Here is a 24694-nt window from a genome sequence, read left to right as displayed (position 1 = left end):
ATAAATGTCGTTCCACTTCATGATTGTGTCCCACTTGTTGTTGATTCTTCACAAAAAAAATACAGTTTTATATCTTTATGTTTGAAGCCTGAAATGTGGCAAAAGGTCGCAAAGTTCAAGGGGGCCGAATACTTTCGCAAGGCACTGTAGATGTCCTGGATGGCAGGCAGCTTAGCCCCAGTGATGTACTGGGCCGTACACATTACTCTCTGTAGTGCCTTGCGGTCAGCGGCCGAGCCGTTGCCATACCAGGCAGTGATGCAACCAGTCAGGATGCTCTCGATGGTGCAGCTGTAGAACCTTTTGAGGATCTGAGGACCCATGTCAAATCCTTTCAGTCTCCTGAGGGGGAATAGGTTTTGTGGTGCCCTCTTCACGACTGTCTTGTTGTGCTTGGACCATGTTAGTTTGTTGGTGATGTGGACACAGAGGCATTTGAAGCTAATCTATGATCATAAAACCAGATTTAGTCTATTTACTGTATGTTGCAAGCAAATGACAATGTTTTTTCGAGTATGAATGTCTTTTGCTGAGAAGTGTTAATCCATGATCTTGCTAATATACATTATACTATTTCAAATTGGACTCTAAGGTCAAACAAAACTGGAGTTAATGTGTACAAATACTTCTCCAACATTCACTAAACATATTCTAACATATGGAATTGTTTTAAGATGGTCATACAATGGATTATTTCGCTATTTGAATTAGATTTTTAGGGGTTATTTGATAAAATATTGAATTTGGTATTTACTACTATAGCCCATAGAAACGCATTCAATGACCCATTCATAAACGGCAAAAAAAGACAGCCAAAAAATAAATCACCAGGAATAAGGTTTGGAAGTGTCGGTCTCATATCTAGGAGATATACACTACCGGTCAAAAGTTTTAGAACACCTACTCATTCAAGGGGTTATCTTCATTTTTACTATTTTATACATTGTAGAATAGTGAAGACATCACAACTATGAAATAACACATAAGAAATCATGTAGTAACCAAAAAAAAGTGTTTAACAAATCAAAATATATTTTATATTGAGATCCTTCAAATAGCCAATCCATTGCCTTGATGACAGCTTTGCACACTCTTGGCATTCTCTCAACCAGCTTCACCTAGAATACTTTTCCAACAGTACTGAAGGAGCTCCCACATATGCTGAGCACTTGTTGTCTGCTTTTCATTCACTCAGCGGTCCGACTCATCCCAAACCATCTCAATTTGGTTGAGGTCGGGGGATTGTGGAGGCCAGGTCATCTGATGCAGCACTCCATCACTCTCCTTCTTGGTAAAACAGCCCATACACAGCCTGGAGGTGTGTTGGGTCATAGTCCTGTTGAAAAACGAATTATAGTGGGACTAAGCCCAAACCAGATGGGATGGCGTATCGCTGCAGAATGCTATGGTAGCCATGCTGGTTAAATGTGCCTTGAATTCTAAATAAATCATTGACGGTGTCACCAGCAAAGCACCCCCGTCACACCTCCTTCTCCATGCTTCACATTGGGAAATACACACGCAATCATCTGTTCACCCACACCACGTCTCACAAAGACAAGGCGGCTGGAACCAAAAATCTCCAATTTGGACTCCAGACCAAAGAACACATTTCCACCTGTCTAATGTCCAATGCTCGTGTTTCTTGGCCCAAGCAAGTCTCTTCTTATTATCGGTGTCCTTTAGTAGTGGTTACTTTGCAGCAATTCAACCATGAAGGCCTGATTCACACAGTGTCCTCTGAACAGATGTGTCTGTTACTTGAACTCTGAAGCATTTACTGGGGCTGCAATTTCTGAGACTGGTAAATCTCAATGAACTTATCCTCTGCAGCAGAGATAACTCTGTGTCTTCCATTCCTGTGGCGGTCCTCATGAGAGCCAGTTAGCTAGCGCTTGATGGTTTTTGCAACTGCACTTGAAGAAACTTTAAAAGTTCTTGAAATGTCCCTTATTGACTGACCTTCATGTCTTAAAGTAATGATAGACTGTTGTTTCTCTTTGCTTATTTGATTGTTGTTTCTCTTTGCTTATTATTTGCCATAATATGGACTTGGACTTTTGCCAAATAGGGCTATCTTCTGTATACCCCCTACCTTGTCACAACACAACTGACTGGCTCAAACGCATTAAGAAGGAAAGAAATTCCACACATGAACTTTTAAGGCACAACTGTTAGTTGAAATGCATTCCAGGTGACTACCTCAGGAAGCTGGTTGAGAGAATGCCAAGAGTGTGTGACGCTGTCATCAAGGCAAAGTGTGGCTATTTGAAGAATCTCAAAAATAAAATATATTTTCATTCAACACGTTTTTTGGTTACTACATGATTCCAGATGTGTTATTTCATAGTTTTAATTTTACCTTTATTTAACCAGGCAAGTCAGTTAAGAACAAATTCTTATTTTCAATGACGGCCTGGGAACAGTGGGTTAACTGCCTGTTCAAGGGCAGAAGGACAGATTTGTAACATGTCAGCTCGGGGGTTTGAACTCACGACCTTCCGGTTACTAGTCCAACGCTCTAACCACTAGGCTACCCTGCCGACTTCACTAGTATTCTACAATGTAGAAAATAGTAAAACAGAAAAGAAAAACCCTTGAATGAGCAGGTGTTCTAAAATGTTTATGTACGTGTAGTGTAAGAAATCTCAGGAAATATCTTTTTTGGAGACAAATTTAACTCCTTCTTTTTTGTTGACAAAAATACTTCCATCCGTTTGTATGGGTTACCTTCAGACGAGTCCCGTGACACTTGGAACGCGCCGGTGCTCCTCAGTCTCCCCTTTCCATAGAGTGGTCATAATAGTTAGTAGCTAAAACGGTTTGGACGTTATAACCGTTTTCGTGAGAATACCGCTGTAGCTCGGTATCCCACTGATGCGAATGCGGTGGATTGAAACGAAGTCAATGCCAAAAACCTGATCTCTCTCTAGCTTAAACTGACAGATTTTTTGATGGGGATTTTTTTTAAATTATGTTGTAATGTGTCAATAGACTCTTAAGGATTTAATGCAAAGGCGAGAACTCATGAGTGGGAGTGGGAGGGGTTAGAGGTCTGTAGACCGGGACAAGCAGGGCATGAGGCAGCCGTGTCGTGCTGTGGGGGGGGGGGGTCCTGACTGAGCTGTCTGCCGGCAGGCTGCAGCGGAGTGTTTAAGAGGTATTAGTGGCCCAGCGGGACTCTTGACAGAGACAGATGTGGCAGGTCCCTCAGCCTCCAACAAGCGCCACGCACAGCGGCGAGCGCCATTATAAATACAAGCTAGCGTGGTGGCCCGGGCGTGGCAGGCGCACAGCAGACCCCAGCAGTAGCAGCTAGCGCCATGCATGTCTCTATTACCATAACTCCAGGACCGGGTGTAACACGCGGGATATGAACCCGGGTCTCCCACGGGAGCAACCAACATCTTAGACTTGGACCACTAGAACAAGAGGGCAGATGCCCCTTGTTCCGTGGGCAGTCACTAATAACAGTCATCTAAGATGGGAATTCTTATAATCAGAGGGTCGAAAGATCTCTGCTAGCTTTGATGTCTCTCTGGAAACCTTGTTGATAAATGTACGTTTAAATCGTTCATTTCAACTTTTTGTGAGGGACCAGCGCGCATGTTGTCGTTTCTCTATTCCCTGCATAGCTAAAACGGTCCACTGCAAACGGAACGACACCAAATGTCTGGATACTCACATGTAAACTGGGGTGGTAGGTGAGGAGGCCGTTGTCACAAAGTGTGACGTATTTCTTCTTCCACTCCTTATTCAGGGACTTCCCACTTCTCTTCAGAAGGATGCCCTGGAGGAGAGAGACGAGGAGGATAAAGGGTCAGAACGTGTCTTCCTCCAGCTCAACACAGTGGACTAAAACATATACTGCAACAAACTTGGGCTGGCAATAAGAACACTTGCTCTATCCATAGATCTGACCAGAGGGGTAATATTACAGGAGCAGGTTGCTTGTATGTATGTGAGTAAGTATGCGAGTACAACCTTTTAACTTATGATTCTCATTGGTCACTACAACCTCAGGGGTCAAAGCAACTCAACAGCGGTCACTTAAACCTTCATAATTAGGTCCTGTCCTACTGCAAACTACACTCTTACAGTCAAAGTGAGCAGAGACAATCCAATGTGTCCCTGTATGCATTCATCCCTATGTCCTGACCAGTTGAACTTTGGAGGACCTCTCCATCGAGGGATTAAGATGTGTGATCTCCCCCTCTTCAAAGGCCCGACTTAGCCCCTCTCCTCTATTCCACCACCACCATTATCTCCTGGAGCCTCTTCACTCCTCAGATGGTTGGCCTTATCTGCTTGGACAATCCAGGGTAAACAATGGCAGTTCCTCTGCAGGAGTTGGCCAAACACTGGGCACTGTGGGGCTGTGAGGGTTCTCTGGGGGTATGGACCAGGGAGGACCAGGGGAGGGGCACGCTTAATTAGGGAATTACCAGGGGAGTGTTTGTGCTTTTACAGCCAGGGTTGTGTGTGTGTGTATATATGTGTGAGTGTGTGTGTGTCTTTTTCCTGTTTGTGTGTGTGTGTGTGTGTGTGTGTGTGTGTGTGTGTGTGTGTGTGTGTGTGTGTGTGTGTGTGTGTGTGTGTGTGTGTGTGTGTGTGTGTTAAATACGGTAACCTCACCCTCCGATATTGTCCTAGGCTGGGCCGTCCTGCAGAGCTGTATAATTCTAATTAACACATCAGGAGCTGACCCTAGTTGACCCAGGCACCAGGCTGGGGGCCGACAATCATCCTAATCCTGGCCCCTGCCTTGATCTGGCCCTGACCTACTCATGCTGGGGCCCCAGGACAGCCTCTGTATGCCCAAGGAGAGGACCCCTTATACCCTGCTGAACAACATCCATAACCCCCCTACTGGAGGGCCCTAGCAGGCCTCTGATCAACCCTTTGTGTGATGGCCTTTTCTTGAAGTTTTAGAACCACTACCCAATACCTGTTTTGCCATTTTAACAAAGACATACTGCTGTTATTAGGGATATTTCAAAGACGGCTTTTAGAAACGTATTTTGTATTCTCATGTGCGAAACGCATACATACACATACATACATACATACATACTGTTCATGATTTGGTCTTTGTGACCCGAAAGCTTGGTATACGAAATGACTCAAATTGATCAAAGCGCGCAGACTCTTTTCTCCATGATTTGGTCAATAAAAGAACTGTAAAGACAATGTAATGGCTTTATGATCACATGAAGTAAATGGTCCCGTCACAAGGCTTCTGGCGACGTTGGAATGCATGTTTTTACACACAAATAATGTTATACATCTCCTGTCCTTATTGAGCCAAGCCATAAATCTATACATGCAATCAGTGGACCAACATAAATTCATCACTGGTTTGAAAAGATCAATACTAATACTGAGAAGTAGTCCAATGTAGGTACTTTATACATCCGCTTAATTCATCTGTCAGAAACAAAAGCAGGAACAAATTGTTTTATCCTCTAATATATTTTATTACATTGAGCTTCCATTTATAACAATTAGAATAATGGAGTTATAATTCACATTTATGTTAAAGAATAATTTGATCACATACAGCAACTATAGTGTTATTTTATCATGACCGAAACAGAGTCAATGGGTGCACGTCTTGAATACTTAAAAAAATAAAAAAATAAATCGCGTTTCACCGTCTGTCTCTCCTTCCTTCCCTCCCGCGCTCTCTGACTTCACACTCAACCATGATCACCATGTTCAAGCTTTGTGGCAAAGGAGACCGGCCAATCGCCAAACGCACTCTCCGTGTCCAGATGATTGCCATATCTACACAGAGGAGAGAGCGTCTTCCCTTTCCATTGCCACGCTACCGGGAAGAGAAAAAGAAGCTGCATCCTGCCACAGGGGCTGAGTGACAGACCGGCCCTTTGTGACAGCCAAGCCAGAGGAGAAAAGGAGGAAGAGAAGAGAGGTTTGGGAAAGGGGGAAATAGAGAGAAGAGAGCGAAGGACAGAATAAAAAAAAAAACAAGTGTTGACAGCTCCACAGCAGTGAGTGTGTTGTTGCCTTTATTTAAAATATTTACCGATAGGAGGGGGGTCAGTGGATTGAGGGAGGGGAGGTGGTGGAGTGGGGGGCAGTGTATAATTTGCCCAATAGGAGTAATTAAGCTCACATTGGCACGTTGATTTTCCGTATTGTGCTATTGACTGGCCAGGGCAGGACTTAAGCTACTAATAGCCCACACCCACCCACCACTCCTGGGTAGATCACGGGACAAGAGCTGGCCAGGTCTTATCTTATCGTCTTATTGTAGGTTGCTACGATACCCACCAAGGGAAGAGGCCCTACTTCAGGCCATTATCATATGGGTAGAATGAATGGCAGAGCTCACAGTAAGTATGTTTGGGGGGTCTTTAAGATCTCTGTCAACTGACCTCCCTCTCACCTGGCCCTGCTGGTCTAATCCCCTTAAACATGACTTAAACCTGGTCAATGATATGGAGGGAATTGCACTGATCATTACAGTTCCATTCTGATTTGGGATCAAATGAGACTCAATAAAAAGGTTGTAAACATTATATTTGGCTTGTTTGGCAATGTTTCCTGGCCGATTTGATTTATTTGGCCCTTTTCTACTATGCGTTTCATCTGTCATCTTATACTTGTATTCATTCTAATTGTACAGAAATGTGGGCAGTGTCCTGAACAGCAGGGAATGCTTGGCCCACCACGTTTAAAAACTAAGTGTATACTTTGATCGTTCCCGTAATTCCCGGGTAAGAAGAATAATGCTAGGATTAGGATACTAACCCTTGCTGAAAGCCCTCATATAATCAGGAGAGAATAGTAATCAATGTGTCAACCACTCCTCATCCTGGTTCTTAGTACAAATTACGCCAACTCAGTGTGATGTTTGATGCCACTGTACTTCATACAGGCTATTTAGCTTAATTTGAAAGGAAAATGAATACTAAAAGACTCTATTTCTTAAGTTTTCCTGTTGAAAAACAATATCCAAAATATAAAGTCGATGTACCTTTGAGAAAGACACTTAACCCTAATTGCTCCTGTGGCGGCAGGTAGCCTAGTGGTTAGAGCGTTGGGCCAGGCTGCTTGCGTATCCCTGAGCTGACAAGGCAAAAACAAAAATCTGTCGATCTGCTCCTAAGCAAGGCTGTTAACCCACTGTTCCCCGGGCACTGAAGACGTGGATGTCGATTAAGGCAGACCCCCGGCACCTTTCTGATTCAGAGGGGTTGGGTTAAATGCGGAAGACACATTTCAGTTGAATAAATTCAGTTGGACAACTGACTAGGTATCTCCCGTTGCTGTAAATAAGGTAAAAAATATATATATATATGTTTTGAGCAAAATGGTGTTGGTCTGATGTCGTCTGCCCCCCTCCTTACTTGTGGGAACAATAGAGGAGTAAGGGAGGGGCAACGGAACCCACCCGACCACCTTGTGCCATGTCATGTCATACCTGAAGGATCTATTGAGATGTGCCTTTAAGTAAAACCAGGTGATCAATGAGGCGAAAAGGTGACTGGAGCGCATATTCAAAGACTATTAAAACTATATTTGGAGCTTGGTTACACAGACAAGCTTGTGATCCTTACACTGGTGTCGACAGTTTTCAGTGTTTTATTAGGAATATTATAATTACTCAAAGTTGTTTCCGGGAAATTGATATCTGGGGAACGAGGAAAATATAGTGATTTAGAAGCTTACATTTTCTTGGGAAATTAAAAGACAACAAAGTGAGTATTTGTCTAATAACATTAGACGGTCAAATAAAATACAACGGGATGGATATAACAAATACTGCCTTCAAAGAAATTACAAGCCACAATCTCTAATGCTGAAAATGAAACCTTGTCAATATGTGACACCTACATATTGCAATAAAAATTCTCAAGGCAAATAGTGAGTCTAAATCTTCAAACCCATCCAACCTGACAGCTACACGTCCAGAAAGTACGTAATCTAAAGATTGTGATCTGTATGTCTTGATACTTTGCAGGGAAATTCTCCTTCTGATGTTCCTTTTCCTTTCATTCTAAGAACCCTCGGGGTTCAGACAGCACTACTTGCAATGGGATTCTAATGATTACAATCTTTAATGGTTTCTTTCATTTGTAATGTGGTATCACGTCGCCATCTGGTGGGTGTAAAGTTGTATGATTCAGCCCACCCACAAAGCAAACATTTCCTCAACACTCACATAAACACACTTGCCAGATCAGGAATAGTATGCGCAAAACTTTTTTAAATATACATACATTTTTCAATACACTCCCCTCCGTATGTGTTTGGACAATGAAGCAAAAATATCTATACTCCAGCATTTTGAATTTGAGATCAAATGTTGCATATGCAACAGTACAGAATGTCAACTTTTATTTGGGATATTTTCCATAGAGATCCTATTAAATTACAATTAAATGTAGTATTCTAATTCCTATGGTATTTTCATTCATATCTGCTCTAACATTTATAAATGAAAGCACTTTGTGTTCCTAGTCCGCCCCATTTGAATAAGTATTTGAACCAATTCACTCATAGTGTATTAAAGTAGTAAAAAGTTTAGTATTTGGTCCCATATTCCTTGCACACAATGACTACATCAAGCTTGTGACTCAAAATACTTGTTGGGTGCATTTACAGCTTGTTTTGGTTGTGTTTTGCCTAACAGGAAGTGAATGCTGAATAATGTACTGTGTAAATTGTCACTTTTATTGTAAGTGAAAATAGAAAACGTTTTTGAACACTTCTACGTAAACGTGGATGCTACCATGATTGTGAATAATCATCAATGAGTAGTGAATGATGAAAGTTACAGAGGGACAAAGATCATAACCCTGAAAAATGCTAACCTCCCCAATTATTGGTAATGGTAAGAGGTTAGCATGTTTTGTTGTAGCCTTTGTAACATTCTCACTCATTCTTATTCATGATTTTTCTTAATTCATGGCATTATCAGGATTATTTAGAAGAAGAGTTCAGAAACATCTAATATACTCATTTACAAAGAAAATTACTCCAGTCATCATTCACCATTCAGTTCCTATTGGGCAAAACATCACTCAAGGTTAATTGCGTAATGCCAGTTCTCTGAGAATATGAGTGAGACGTCTCACTATGGAAGAACCAATTGCACACATATGCCAGAATCAGACATGTCAAGTGGCGAATGAGCTGAGCCCCTCCCTCTTTATAAGGAGCCATGTGCACTCGCCCCACCATCTGGTTATTCTCATGCATGTCTCTCTTCCTTAGAAATGCGGTGCGACATCTCACTCATATTCTCAGCGAACCGTGCTTACGCAAGTAACCTTGAGTTCTCTTTCAAATACTAGTTTCAATGTCTCACTATGGGATACAGCCAACTCCCGTATAGCAGACAGACTCTCCGAAGCCAAGGCTGCAGTCACCCCTCAAGGAGGCTCTGACACTGAGGACTGTGTATGTGCCAAAGAAGGAGCAGTGAAATTCAGTTAGTAAAACTGAAAAAATATGCACAGAATGGCCCAACATGTCGCATCATAAATCTCTTGTACAGAAATGCCTTTGAACAGCGCACAAGAGATCGCGATACCTCTGGTGGAATGAGTCCTCAGGCCCTCTAGGGGCTGTAAACCTTTGCGATTATAACCCAGTATAATAGCCTCCGCTATCTAATGGGATAGTCGTTGATGAAAGAGGAGCCTAGCCTTGCAGGGAGGTGCCCAGGACACAAAGAATTGATCGCTCTTTCGTAATGCTCTTGTTCTATCCAAGTAAATGTGCAAAGAAAGTGCAAACTGGACACAAAACGGTGGAGACGCTCTTCCTATGTAGAAGAGAAGGGCGGCGGGTGGAAAGCCAAAAGCTCTCGATGAGGCAATTATAAGTATTGCCGACCTTAGTCATAAAGGTGGGGTTAGTTTGAAAAGTCACCTTGGAAAACCCTGGGGTAAACTTTAAGCACAATTGGTGGGCTGACAGTGTGTGCATCTCACTCACTCGCTTTGCAGACATCAGGGCAATCAAGTAAGGCAGTTTTGAAGGAGATATTTATTCTACATGCTTTCCTGCGCCTCTAAAGGCTGCTGCGAAATAGCCTGAAACACAATAGACCGGTCTCAAGGTTTGGAGACTGTTAACATACAGTGAGCATGTAGAAGTGGCTCTGGCACTCTGGATAGTCTCAATTGACTGAGGGGCAAGCTTGTCACATCACATTCAGATTCATCTCGGGCCAGGCCCATGGGCCAGGGTTTCAGGGTGAGGGTGGAACATCTCTCTTCTCTTAGGTCAGAAGATCCCTGCTTAACGGTAGTTGCCAGGGCTGGTAGTAAATAAGGAGAGTGATTTCTGCTAAGAAGAGGCTCCCTGGCCATTTAGGGGCTACTAACATGAGGTATAAGCCTGGTTCCCTCGCTCTGCCTTAGTATTAGGCATAGAGGAGGAAAAGCGTAGACCATCACCTTTAGCCCGAGAGGGCATGACCTTGCCGTGTTAGCTAGCCTGTTTTACGCCATCTCGTAGACTGGATCACCGCAGGTTGAGATTGGTTCAGTTAGTAGGCACCAAGCAACTTAATGCTAGGCAAACTAAATATGAGAGCTAATCTAGCTATCGACAGATGGTGGTTAGCTAGCTAGCATTCGCTGTGAGGGCTAGTAGCATAGCTAAAGCTATCAAAGGCCGGTACTAAGTAAAACCTTACAACACTCATAGGACTCGTTTGAGAGCAGCATAAGCATGTTTGTTTCCCATGGCATACGGGGGCCCATGATATCTCTGGGAGTAAAGTATTCAATTCAAATAAACTCAAATTGTATTTGTCACATGCACCGAATACAACAGGTGTAGTGAAATGCTTACTTACAAGCCCTTGCTAACCGGGTTATGCGCGTGCTAGTAGTCGACGCTTAGCCGTGAGGCTGTGGTGTTAGCTAGCAAGTGTTCCCCTTGTTGGCTTGCGCCACAGATGGCGAAGAAAACCATTTGAATAGCGTTATAGAATAGATTCTCTTTTGACCATAGCACATTGAGGTATAACTGGTCAGTTTAGCCAACAAAACGTGTGAATGTTAAATGCACCAAGCGAGAGAAGAAAGCTGGCTTTCCATCATCATCGAGTAGCAAACGCAAGAGCGAGGGGGTTCAAGTGCCTGCCTAAGGCAGATTAGCAGTGGCCATCATTTATTGAACCAGAGTCTGACTGGGTTGCGGTCAAGCCGCTGTTACCCTTCCTTTGGCCTCAATTCATGGAAAAAGGCCTGCTAATCCAGTAGTGCCTGCTGCGAATTTAGCCTTGATAGGCATGAGCTAGCTCATTAGATGCTTTGTGGCTAATGGCTAGCTGAAGTGAGTACTGTGTATAAATGCTAAAGCTGTGAGGCTAACGTAGGCGTTAGCTAGCTAGCAACCAAATTGTGTGGTTAGCTTGCTAAAGTTCGCCTCGTGGGCCAATAGCCTAGCTAGTTTAGCACAATGCTAGCAGAACACAAACGTGTTGCAGCGTAGTTCTTCCGTGAACATAAAGACTTGCTTGGCCGTTGAGCTGAAAAGCTGGATCGGTCAGTTTAGTCAACACAAAGCGATTCATCGTTATTTAAGCTAAACGAGAGAGGAGAGCTAGCAATTCTACCATCTGTACAGGTAGTAAGAGCAAGTGGTGGTTGCGGCCTCAGCTGGCCAAGTCTCATTAGCTAGCCGTGTGACGCTAGTTACAACCAGACTTAGAGCAAGTAGAAAATAGCAAAAAGCTAATTCTACTTTTAGCAAAAACATTCCTTTTGGTCAGTACTCAACATGAAGGACAAGAGGGCGGGGGGCACTACATTGAGCAGCGTTATCTGTTCTCAGGCGAACCACGAGGTTTAGCAGGAAGACAGTGGTCAAATTGTTCTCTAAGCTCTCCTCAGCACGTAGTGATCGTATATTGTTGTCTCATATGAAACATTTCATCTTAAATCGAAAATACTGGAGTATATAGCCAAATAAAAACATTTGCATCACTGTCCAAATACATACATTGGGGAGTGTATGCGCTAAAGGGGAGAAATGTGCTACTTACACAGTGAATATGCTATGCTTACCTGAATACCCATTGATGATCAGCATGGGGCACCCTAATCAATAAAATGCACTACTTTCGACCAGGGCCCTGAGCAAATGTAGTGCACTATATAGGGAATAGAGTGTGATTTCAGACACAATCTATGACTAGTGTAGGAGTAGAGAGACACTCACCTGTTTGATGGGTATGGCCCTTCCACTGCCTATACTATCTGTTTTACTGTCAGTGGTCTTTGCCTGTTCACTGTTGGCTTTCCGTGACTGCAAGGAAACAAGAGAGTCAGTCGGTCACTGGAGAAAACATGGAGGGGGGGGGGGGGGGAGATGGGACTTGAGTAAGGTGCATGTGTCAAGATGAGAATGTGAGTCAGAGGGGAGAATGTTTGGAGGTTGGGGTGTGTGGGATGTGTGTGTGTGTGTGGGGGTGTGTGTGTGTGTGTGTGTGTGTGTGTGTGTGTGTGTGTGTGTGTGTGTGTGTGTGTGCGTGTGGAGAGCGGTTGGTAGGCGAATTCAACATTGCAAAACAAAATTCTCAACAACAACAAAAGCTTTGAAAATAAACAAACAAGCAGACCAGCGTAACATAGAGCGGTAACATTGACATGCGTGCAGTAATAAACAAAGACCAGACCAGACCAGACCAGACACTGAAGAAACATCCCAACACGTAATAGGTAGTAGACCAAAAGACGACCACACATTGAGTCATGACTCAGTCCTGTAAACCCATGGGAGATCCATCCCTCTGTTAGGCCCACAGTGGACCCTTCCAGATCATAGAGGAACACCCCTCTCTTAGGTCCACATTGGGCCTTTCTAGGTCAGTCCAAATCAAGTTTTAAGGCCCAGCTGGGCCGTTTTGCATAGATACATTGACAAGTCAAGTTGAAACGCAATAAAAAGGAGAAAAGGCAGGTAAGGGGGAAAAGAAGGTTATTATGAAGAAAGTTATCATATAGGAGTTTCATAAAGTGTTTCCTTTCAAATTCCTCTGAAATTCCTATTGGAACACCAGGAGGGAAAATACATTTCAAGGCAATCACAGTGTTAGGGTTAGTACAGCTGCAGTTGAACATGGTCATTACAAACAACAGTGGAACACATCAGTGAACAGGTGCAGCAGCACATTTCACCAACACCTGCTGCCAACACATTACATTTCAAATGACAGACTGTGGAGGGAAAGAGCAGCGAAAATACAGTATTACCCCATTTTCTGACAAACACAGTACTTGTACACAGAATATCCCCAAAGCACAGACTAACAGGTGAAATACAGGAATGTCACTCATAACCAACAGACAAGACTGTTATGGTCTCACTCAGAACAGGATGAAGGGATGCCCAATCAATCACCAATGGAGAGAGGTAGAGTCCGAGTTCAAGTAAACCAACTCTGGTTTATCATTTTCAACATTTTATTTTTTTATTCGGATTATTTTCGTTTCTATACAGACACCATACAAATCAAGTCACAGGTTTCACTCCCAAATAAGATCAACAGAATGAGCCAAACATTGCAGTTCCCACAAAATATAGGATGGACAATAAAGGCATTATTTATATATATATTTCATATATGTATATAATATACTTTCTATAGAGTACCATTGTAAATAAAATACAATACAAGATATACAGAAGTCTTATATTTGTCAATCCATAAATTATATAAAAGCGATTATGGAATAAGTTCATAATCTTCATACCAAACCGAAATTGAAATGAATAAAACCATTTTAAAAAGTAAATAAATATCAATAATAAAGGATGGGGAATGGATAATTCCAAATCATAGTCAAATTAAATAAATAGACACTACATTCATACAAGTCGGTGCAATCCATTTCCCATTAGTTATTCATGATTCTGTATGATACCACTTGTGCCTGACTCCCTACCTAATTTTTATGAAGGCCTTCATAAAACTACCCGACTTCACCTAACATTCCCTTATTTAAGTTTGCCACATATTCAAGTCCATTCAAGACTTTCCCTGAAAAGAAAGAGATATTAAAGAGAAAACGATGAAAAGAAAGGGGTCAGGGGGGGTGGGGTGGGGGGGGGGAGAGAGTAAACCACAATGTACTTGGCACCTCTAGTCCTTGAGTCCTTGTTATATGGCAAAAGGCAGTGTGATGTCATGTAATGGGGCCGTGTCCTTTGAGTGGTTGAATTAGAATTCCAAGCGTGACTTGACTGTACTGTACACAGACTGTTTGTAAGGATGTGAAGCAAGGTGGGCTTGAAGGACGTGGGGGGGGGCGATGGGGGGCATTTCCAGCAGAGAAGAGTTCCTACAGTCTGTCACAATCCAGAGGGTGGATTTGACTGTTATCACTTTGACCATGAACTGACTCCCAGATCTACTCAGCAACTACCAATTGTTACATGTTGCTTTTTTTGTCACAAAGTTCTATGGTTTCCATAGCGCATCTCCCGATGGCACAATTACTCATAGGGGGCACTAGGGCGAAGCAGCAAAAACGCTCTAGTCCCCAGTCATTTCTCCTCCCTATTGGGTATGACAGGCCAGAGGGACAACTCATTGGGGTGAAATGTGCTTTTTTTGATAGCACAGCGCTCATAATGCGGGAAGGAGTTGGGAAGCCCTTTTTGTCGAAGAAAGGTTGGAAAATTAGCACGGATCTCGAAATATCAACAACAACAACAAAAAACATTCCAGGAGATCCTTTTTTTGTTTCCTTTAGAGTGGACATCCAGTGTAAAAGGAACTAAAATGGCTGACAATTATACATGGGAGTTGATGGATATGCGGTTAGACGTGGCCAAAACAAATTTTAAAAATATGCAAGAAGGTATTTGCCATGATGGTGCTTTTGAACATAGCGAAAGAAGAAAAATGCCTCAAACAGCCCAGAAAATATATGAGATATGCCAAAACCTATTGATATGGTCACTAAACCATGGAAGCACTAGGAAATAATTTCTGTGTACTCAGCTGACACCTAGTGGCCATTACTAATCATGACAGAAGTGGGCTGAGGGTGATGATAATGGCTGGTGAGACTGACTGAGTGGTGATGAAGGTGGTGAAAAGACACAGTGGATAAACCAACGTCTTTATGAGTAAAGCTTTTAGTAACTTTGAGAAATAAAAGTTCCAAAAGAGGCAGATTCACCAGTCAATTTGCAATGCACTATATAAAGCTCAACATTTTAAAAGAATCAAAGTCGCCTCAGCTAATTCTAATATTCCAATGATACCCAGTGCCCACTAAATCTATAGTCAGTAACCTAAATAAATTCATATTTTAATTATACTTCAACATGAGTTGTTGGCAATAGCCTACACTAAAAAAAACGTGAGTTTTTGAGATGAGTCTACTTAAAAGCACTTCAGAACCCAAATCTGACTAAAGAGCATGACATCTAATTAGATCTTGCACTGGGATACAGAGTAGTTTATGTGGTCACTGTTTAGTACTCTGATTTTTTTTTCCCCTCAGCAACCTTCGACTACACATGTAGAACAGTAATACATTGTGCTTTAGAATGTATCATACAGCCAACACACGGTCTTATCTAAACTGAAATATATCAAACAGAAAAAATATTGGCAAAACGTTCCTGGCATATTCTAACTAGCAATACTGTGAGTACAACACCTTGTGGATTCATGAATATGACTGCAAAGTTAGCCACAGTGTTGTTTCTAATTAGTGAAGTGTGTTTCTATCTGGTTGACAAGCCCACAAAACCCCTTAAGAAAAGGAAAGCGAACCCAAAAGGGTTGGGAGAGAAATAGACACTATAGTGTTGTATAATCTATCAAAATAACCCACGACGTTAAGGCTTCTTCTCTACCCTGACTACAACTCTCCGAAACGGTTAGGGATCACAACTACCCAGTACTCTGATTAGAAGAGGTGGCACTGCAAGTGTTATAATACTGACTTGCTAACTATTTGTGGCCAGAGAGAGAGAGAGAGAGAGAGAGAGAGAGATGTTCAGGACTACTGTATTGTGAATGGCGCGTTAATAATTCTGTTTCCTCAAGAGGTATTCCAAATTGAGGTTGATGAAGAAGCAAAGTGAAAACGGATAGTCTTATCGTGGATGCTGCTTGGTAAACAAAACTTACATTTTTCTCCTGTATTGTAAAAAATGGCAAAAATCCTTCCTCTCCTGTGCTCTTGAAGTGTCATTTGGGAAATGGAGAGTCGTCAACCCCCCCCCCGCCCCCACCCTTTGTTTCTCCTCCCTCCACCCATCTTCTGCCCCTCCCTGTCCCGGCTTGCCGCTCCTCAGAAGGTCATGAGCTGAAACTCCCGCTCAGCCTGCCAGTCGGGCACCCACACGGGATAGGTGGCATGCTTGGGCATCTCCATGATGCGGACAGGCAGAGGCTCATGTCTCTGGTGAACAGGGTTAGTCACTACCTAGCAGGGGGAGGGAGAAGACAAGGGGAGCTACTAACCGACAGACAATCTGCACTGCTCTGCTGCCCAGAGCCCCGTGATGGCTACCACAGTAGCTGGGGTAGGGGGAGATGTTAGAGGAAGTGAGGGGGCTGGAGTAGATGGGAGAGGTTAGAGTAAGTGAGGGGGCTGGGATAGGTGGAGATGGGAGAGGTTAGAGTAAGTGAGGGCGCTGGGGTAGGGGGAGATGGGAGAGGTTAGAGGAAGTGAGGGGGATGGGGGTAGAGGGAGATGGGAGAGGTTAGATGAAGTGAGGGGGATGGGGGTAGGGAGAGATGAGAGGAAGTGAGGGGGCTGGGGTTAGAAAGGAGAGGTAGAGGAAGTGGGGGGGCTGGGGTTATTGGGTAGAAGGGAGAGGAAGAGAGGGGGATGGGGTTAGAAGGGAGAGGTAGAGGTACGAAAAAGGGAACCTGGGAAAGGGATGGTGGTAGGTTGGAGCAGGTGAGGCTGGGTAGAGGTAAGAGAAAGGGAGGCTAAGGATGGAGGGGAAGAGATGGAGCTGGGGAAGCTGAGGAAAGTACAGTGGTTAGTGCAAGGCTCTCATAGGTAGGGAAGGTTAGAGCTGCGTCACGGGTTTGAATAAGGGCAATTCAGGTAGAAGCTAGAGTAAGGATAGAGGTTTAACTAAGCCTATCAGAAGTATGGGTAATTGGAAGAGGGTTGAGCAGGGCAAGCTGTGGTAAGTACACTGGTTAGTGGCCAGAAGACAAAGGTAAGAGCTGGGATATCTGGGGTAAGGGCAAAGGTTAGAAAAGGGATATCTAGAGTAAGGTAGGGGTGGAGGGAGAAGCGAGGGAGAGCATGCATTATCTGACTCTGTAGTGACTGAAAGGGTTATAGTCTGTCCCTGACTTTTAGTTTAGTTTAGTGTGGTTGGGTAGGGTAGGGGGGGGGAGTTGCATTGCTGGCTTTGCTGGGGTGTAGCCTTGCCTCACCCTTTCTCTCCCCCAATAGGGAGTCACTGCAAAGAAAGGATCTAGTAAAAATAAGAGGGGTAGGGAGGGAGGCCAAAGATTGAGACAGAGGGGCCAGGAGGAGGGGATAAGTGAAAGATGAGTAACTCATGAGAATCTACTTTCAATTGGAAAGGAAATGTTACCAACATAACAAAGGTTTTAAAAAGCTGAGATATTTTTCCACAGTGCTTATAGCTTTGATATTTGCTTTAAAATAAGAAAACCAAAAAATAAATGAAGCATTTTGTTCATAGTATGGGTTCAAAATATAACCCAGGTGGCAACCAGCAACCGTTATCCTTATAATTTGTTTCTCATTGCCCATTTGTGTTGCTTGTATAAGGAGTAAACCAGGAAGGCTTTCTGTGCCTGTATCTGATACAGCCAGGAAGTGGGCGGCTTTGTCTTTGTCTCCCTCTGGTGGACAGTGTGTGTGCTGTACTGCGCCCTCTAGTAGTGCGAGTGGGTGTTGCTCTGCATCAGCTGCCGCATACTTACTGTGAAGATGTTGGAGCGGCGCTTGGACTGCTTGCGGATGGGTGTGGGCGTATTAGAGGCGGCGATGGTCTCGATGCGCATCTCCCTCTGGCTGATGCTGGGAGTGGAAGGCACCGAGGAGGAGTAGTCGCTGAACGCAACCCCGCCATTCGCCGCCTGGAAGAGGAGAGACGGAGACGGACAGAGAGAGAACAAACTAGTCAGTTAAAGAAGGTAGGATCTGGGAAAACGGAATCATAATATATAGTGTATGAAGGCTACTGTACGCTCTGTATTTTCAGAACTGTACAGCCTATGTCTTGCAGCATGTGCCAATTACACAGAAGAAGCTCATTGTTTTTCCTGACCACGTAACCTGACAAGTAATATCCTAAAACTAGGGCCCTGAATTTTTCTTGGTCAGGTCACGTGGTCAGGAAAAACTCCTGGCCCTAGTTAGAAATATTCTGGTAGGTGGTGTGGCCTCACCTGGTTAATATGCACAGAGGGGAGGGATGCGTTGGGGACTGATGAGTGGCTAGGCGAGTTGGGAAGGGACTTGCACGGACCAATAGACAGCTGCTGCTTTTTCCTCAGAGCCACCACCTTCTGGGCGACTGGTGGGAGAGGAAGAGAAACAGACAAAACAACAGAGGGTTAGGAATCAAACACAACATCAACAACAAGTCCACTGATATTAACCACTTCATAGCAATTCTCTTTTTCAAATCAGGTCATAAGTTACATAAGTGGGAAATTAACCTTATACAGTTCCCCAGAGATACAAAGCATCTCCATTTCCAAGGGGAAATACTCCTGCCCATATGATGCTCAGAGAAATGAGCCTGTCTTAAGCCCAGGGAGATATGCGGTGTGATGTTAACCAAAGGAGACTGTCAGGTGTAGTACAGAGGGACCTGATTGGCCAACGCAGACGGCATAGGTAGCCGCCCGTCACTTCGCTGTAGACTCCAGCGGGAGGCGGGATCTGTGATTCTGCATGACGTGAATGAGGGCCGAGGGAGCGAGAAGAGTTTAAGTCTGTCCGACAGCCGGGGAACATATTGGTATTGATAGTTAATAAAGTAACATGGGAAACGGGCAATGGAGGAGCCGCTCGATCTCAAGACACAAACACTTTTTGCTGTTGTAATTCTATCAAAGGAAGCAATTAATACAGCGGGGAGACCCGCAAGGCTCTGTGTGTCAACAAGCAACGAAAAGGAGAAAGTGAACTGCTGCGTTATACATTCAGAAAGTTGGGGAAAGAGAATGTTTGGGGACTGTTTGAAAGCTGTCGTTAATAGGATGCACTGAACCCGGCAGGGTATCGTAGTGTGGCAGGACCGGATGTTGTTGCTGTTCAAATTAAGGTTGTCATAAAGTTCCGAGACGCTTTCTCCTCGAGCACACAGTTTTCTCTCTCGTAAAGCAGACATGAGTTCCTCCTTGGCTATCGGCACCGCGTTGAAAATAGTCTTCTCTCTCTGCCCGTTATACGTTTCTTACCAATATCCTTTCCATTGACATCACATTGCCATTTCTAACATGAAAGGCTCCAGCATCTGTTAGGGGAGGTTGGATACTGGATCGCAGTAGCAACACTATGGGCGGACATCGGCCTATACAATGACACACTGTAGACCATTATATTGTGATCCTGATCGCAAGGATCCACAGGGGTCCATAATCTATTCAGAGAGGTTGGGTTAAATGGGAAGACCCATCTTCAGTTGAATACATTCAATCGGACAACTAACTAGGTCATCCCCCTTTCCCTTTCTAGTCCCAGGCCGACACTGACACTTCTCATTCAGCTTATCAAGGGGAGATTCATTAGCTACTAGGCTAGCTACATTATGTCCCCAATGCCCCAGCCCGTACCATCTTGGAAGACTCTCTCCACATTGAGGCCGTAGGTGGAGCAGGTCTCGTAGTAGGTGGAACGCTTCAGGTCGTTGGACAGCTTCCTGGCTCGTGAGTCATCGATCACTCTGGGGTTGGCAGCACTGATGGCATCTGGGGAAGGACAAAAAGGGCCAACAAGAATGTAATATTGTTCTGAGAACATGTCATTTGGGGGGGATTATGTACGGTGCATTCAGAAAGTATTCAGACCCCTGGACTTTTTCCACATTTTGCTACGTTACAGCCTTATTCTAAAATTGATTAAATCGTTTTGACCCCCTCATCAATCTACACACATTATCCCATAATGACAAAGTAAAAGCATGTTTTTAGACATTTTAGCAAATGTATTAAAAAAGAAAAAAGTATTCAGACCCTTTACTCAGTACTTTGTTGAAGCACCGTTGGCAGTAATTACAGCCTCAAGTCTTCTTGGGTATGACACTACAAGCCTGGCACACCTGTACGTGGGGAGTTTCTCCATTCTTCTCTGCAGATCCTCTTAAGCTCTGTCAGGTTGGATGGGGAGCGTTGCGGTACAGCTATTTTCAGGTCTCTCCAGAGATGTTCGATCAGGTTCAAGTCCGAGCCACTCAAGGACATTCAGAGACTTGTCCCGAAGCCACTCTTGTGTTGTCTTGGCTGTGTGCTTAGGGTCCTTGTCCTGTTGGAAGGTGAACCTTCGCCCCAGTCTGAGGTCCCGAGTGCTCTGGGGCAGGTTTTCATCAAGGATCTCTGTACTTTGCTCCATTCCCCTTTTCCTCAATTCTGACTAGTCCTCCAGTCCCTGCCGCTGAAAAACATCCCCACAACATGATGCTGCCACCACCATGCTTCACCGTAGGGATGGTGCCAGGTTTCCTGCAGATGTGACGCTTGGCAATCAGACCAAAGAGTTCAATCTTGGTTTCATCAGACCAGAGAATCTTGTTTATCATGGTCTGAAAGTCCTTTAGGTGCCCTTTGGCAAATTCCAAGTGGGTTGTCATGTGCCTTTTACTGAGAAGTGGTTTCTGTCTGGCCACTCTACCATAAAGACCTGATTGGTGGAGTGCTGCAGAGATGGTTGTCCTTCTGGAAGGTTCTTCCATCTCCACAGAGGAACTCTGGAGCTCTGTTAGAGTGACCATCGGGTTCTTGGTCACCTCCCTGACCAAGGCCCTTCTGCCCCGATTGCTCAGTTTGGCCGGGCGGACAGATCTAGGAAGAGTCCAAACTTCTTCCATTTAAGAATTAATGGAGGCCACTGTGTTCTTGGGGCCCTTCAATGCTGCAGAAATGTTTTGGTACCCTTCCCCAGATCTGTTCCTCGACACAATTATGTCGATAGGTGTGTGCCATTCCAAATGATTTCCAATCTAAATGAATTTAACACAGGTGGACTCCAATCAAGTTGTCGAAACATCTCAAGGATGATCAATGGAAACAGGATGCATCTGAGCTTAATTTTGAGCCTCATTGGAAAGGGTCTGGAAACCTACGTAAACAAGGTATTTCAGTTTTCTTTTTTCAAAACCGGTTTTCGCTTTGTCATTGTTGGGTATTGTGTGTAGATTGATGAGGAAAAATGTTAATTTAATCAATTTTATAATAAAGGGGTCTGAATACTTTGAGAACGCACTGTGTGTGAGAATCCACACTAAAGTCTCAGGTCTATGCTAAAACTAAGGCCCAGAGTTCTTCCTGGTCAGGGCACAAAAGTCAAAACTCCCAGCCTACTTACATCTTCATGTCTATTTATGTCAGGTGTATGGTAACAACTGGCTACCTCCAACCCACAAACTACCACTATGGGGCGAAGCTAACATTCCAAACAATAGCCATACCTTAAGGGACTTGCTAGTTAAATCAAAGTTCAATAGAAATACCTTGCGTCCCGACCAGGACCATGGGGACCTCTGCTGTGTTCCTGTAGCTGGACAGACGCAGGAAGTAGTTGTAGACTGTCTGGAAACTGATCTCATCCTCCAGACTGAAGACAAACACCACAGCGTCTACCCACGCTGCAAACTGCAGGGGACACACAGACAGAACACAGGCTTGATAGGATAAAAAATAAAAAACATACTGAATGTGTTTGTTTGGGTGGGTGGGTGGGTGGGTGTGGCACTGTCTGGATCTGGGAGGACCTGAGTGTGTGGCCAAAAGGTATCGGGTAACCGGATCGGCTTCACTTGTGTATAAGATGTTGTATTTATTTATTTTTGAGGTAAAAGAGAGAACCAGCTTGTGAGAAGAGAAGAGATAATGACGTTTTTCACGCTGAAATACATCTAGCCCTTATTGAGCTGTTCACATAAAAATTAATTTCAAATCAATTGATCATGGTGAACCAGGAACCACCTGAAACATAATTATCTTATGAATCCCTTGATTGTTTCATTTTTTTTTCAAATTACCACAGCAATTTAATGTCAACCTAATGAACAAGTGAAGCTTAATGAATAAAGTTCACCTTTGTAACAGCTTTGAAATGTGCATTACTCTTTCCGACTCAATATTATTATTATTATTAGCATGCCAACAGTGGAGGCTGCTGAGCAGCTCATAATTAGTGGCAGGAATGCAGCAAATGGAATGGCATCAAACACTTGAAAACCATGTGTTCGATTCATTTCATCCCATTCCACCCACTCCACTCCAGTCATTACCACTAGCCTGTTCTCCCCAATTAAGGTGCCACCAACCTCCTGTGCATGCAAAACAATTCCCTTTTTATATTCGTATGGGAGTGGCTTCAGTTCCATATTTGTGCAGGAGAGGGCAGTGTAGCAACATCATTGTCACGACAGGGCCTGTGTTATTGTATTGCCTGTATCGCCAGTTACTAGTGGGAATATCAATGAAATCTCAAATATGGCTATTTACAACCCAGTGTCCCATGTTATCGGGAAGATGGAACCTGTTTTCCCCTGCACCATTCCACAAACCTAATCTCCTAGTGCATCACCAGGGAGAGAAGAAAGGAAGAGGTTTCCCTTGGGCAGCAGAATAAGGTCATCATAATCACAACTGCTTCTGAGAAAGTGGTTAAGGAGGAGAGAGAGCCCAAGCACTAACAGTGTATCAACCTTCGCCTTCATATCTGTGGAATTTAATCAGACCTGGGTTTAAATACTACTTGAAATAATGTCAAATACTGTATCTGTGCTTGATTGAGCTTACCTGTTGCAATGGAACCAATAGAATAGTCACAAAAGGACAAACCCTACCCACCTGGCACTTCAGGCAGGTAAACACCATAAAAACTCTAAACTCCATAAAGCAAACACACAACGTATTTTGGAAGATTTCAAAAAGTATTTGAACCCAGGTCTAGAATGGATGGGGAGATCAAGCTTTCAGTTTAGAGTCACAGCTTCAGCTGAGACTCCAGTAAGTGGGAACGTAATGAAGGCCTCTAATTACACTGCGCTAATTACACCCAGCTAGGAACGGAGCTACAGTCATTTCCATTCCCATCTCTGGGACTGGGAGCAACATTAGCATAATGCTAGCATAACTCTGCCTGTGAGCCAACCTTGCTAATGCCTGTGAGCCAACCTTGCTCATGCTAGCATAACTCTGCCTGTGAGCCAACCTTGCTAATGCCTGTGAGCCAACCTTGCTAATGCTAGCATAACTCTGCCTGTGAGCCAACCTTGCTAAGCCAGGGAGTGGGCAGGTATCATTGACTGTTTCATCACAAATCCCCAATGGAGGGGTTGGAGTGCCAGGATGCTTTCACTCCAAGGCCTCTCCAGAGAGATTCCAAAAAATAGGAAAATGAGTCCTCCAGAGAGAGACAGACATGAAATGGCTCAGCCAAGAGCATCACCACACTATGTTTTCCCTAATTACTGAATGAGTACCTGGCATAGAGGCACAGTCGCTAGTCCTATCAGACATTGCAATTTGTATCATATAAAGAACAAAAGCTAGAGTTTGGTTTGGTAAGGCCAACCTCGCCTAGTGAGCCAACCGGGTCTTGCAAGGTTAAAGCCAATTTATGCTTTATCTGAAAATGTGGTCGGAGGCTCCATAATGAGGGTGTGACGCAATTCTGGAACCTCCAGAGACATGCAGAGGCCAAATTCAGCTCCTTACCGCATCGTGCACCTACCAAATGTTGTAAAAATGCGGAGGGCTCCATATAGCTCCGCATTGACTTAATTGGTTGACGGTAGGCAGTGGCGGTTCTAGCTTTTATGGCTCCCTGGGCGAACCCCCCCTTCAGCGCCCCCCAGGCAACAAAAAAAAGAAGCACCATTCTGCACTAACTGTATTTGTTATTCAGACATTTGGAACAACATAAATAAATAACCTTTAATAACCCTTAAAACTATATAAATATACAACTATATACAAAAATAAGACTCATATCAAAAAGAAGTAACAAAGACAAATAGAAACAAGTTTGTGTTGATTTGGCACTCGAGCATCAATACATTACCCATCCCCCAACACTGTCAACCAAGAGTCAAGACTAAACCAGTTCACCTTGGTGGTGTGCAGACTGGTTTTTATATTGCTCTTAACAATTTCACACAAACCAGAAGAAAATTCAACAATATGTCTGTGAAACTATATATTCACAGTATTATGAATGAATTGTGGTGTATTTGGTAGCATTTCGTAGTGTCACTGATTTTACTAATTGTATTAGTACTGTACAAAATCAGAAGTGCGCTATTTGATAGATCCCCCCCCCCCGCTCCCCCTACCTTGGGCTTCCAATGGGGAGATCTGAGGTCAACCTACCCCCACCTCCCTCCCCATCTCGTACTTCTGAGTGGGAGACCTTTCCAGGGAGTAACCTGCCTAGCTCACAAACTAGAATCAGGGGAACCCGCTCCGACCAGGTTAATTGACCCACAGTCCCACACGGTGACATGATAT

General features: G+C 43.8%; 1 protein-coding gene across 2 annotated transcripts in view; it reads right to left on the bottom strand.

The window, feature by feature from the left end:
• Window positions 1-24694, bottom strand: part of LOC135558835 (arf-GAP with GTPase, ANK repeat and PH domain-containing protein 3-like) — a 242799-nt gene that overhangs the window by 94185 nt on the left and 123920 nt on the right. For both annotated transcript variants that reach the window (XM_064993002.1, XM_064993001.1), the window contains exons 5-10: window positions 21685-21826; window positions 19793-19927; window positions 18398-18525; window positions 17930-18085; window positions 12208-12294; window positions 3686-3790 (exon numbers count right to left, since the gene is read on the bottom strand). In XM_064993002.1, coding sequence (XP_064849074.1) covers window positions 3686-3790; window positions 12208-12294; window positions 17930-18085; window positions 18398-18525; window positions 19793-19927; window positions 21685-21826 — 753 coding nt within the window. The remainder of the gene's footprint in view (window positions 1-3685; window positions 3791-12207; window positions 12295-17929; window positions 18086-18397; window positions 18526-19792; window positions 19928-21684; window positions 21827-24694) is intronic.

This window comes from Oncorhynchus masou, chromosome 17 (genome assembly GCF_036934945.1).
Source record: "Oncorhynchus masou masou isolate Uvic2021 chromosome 17, UVic_Omas_1.1, whole genome shotgun sequence".
Taxonomy (NCBI): domain Eukaryota; kingdom Metazoa; phylum Chordata; class Actinopteri; order Salmoniformes; family Salmonidae; genus Oncorhynchus; species Oncorhynchus masou.
The sequence above is the reverse complement of the archived record's forward strand: the minus strand, read 5'-3'. Positions and strand labels throughout refer to the sequence as shown.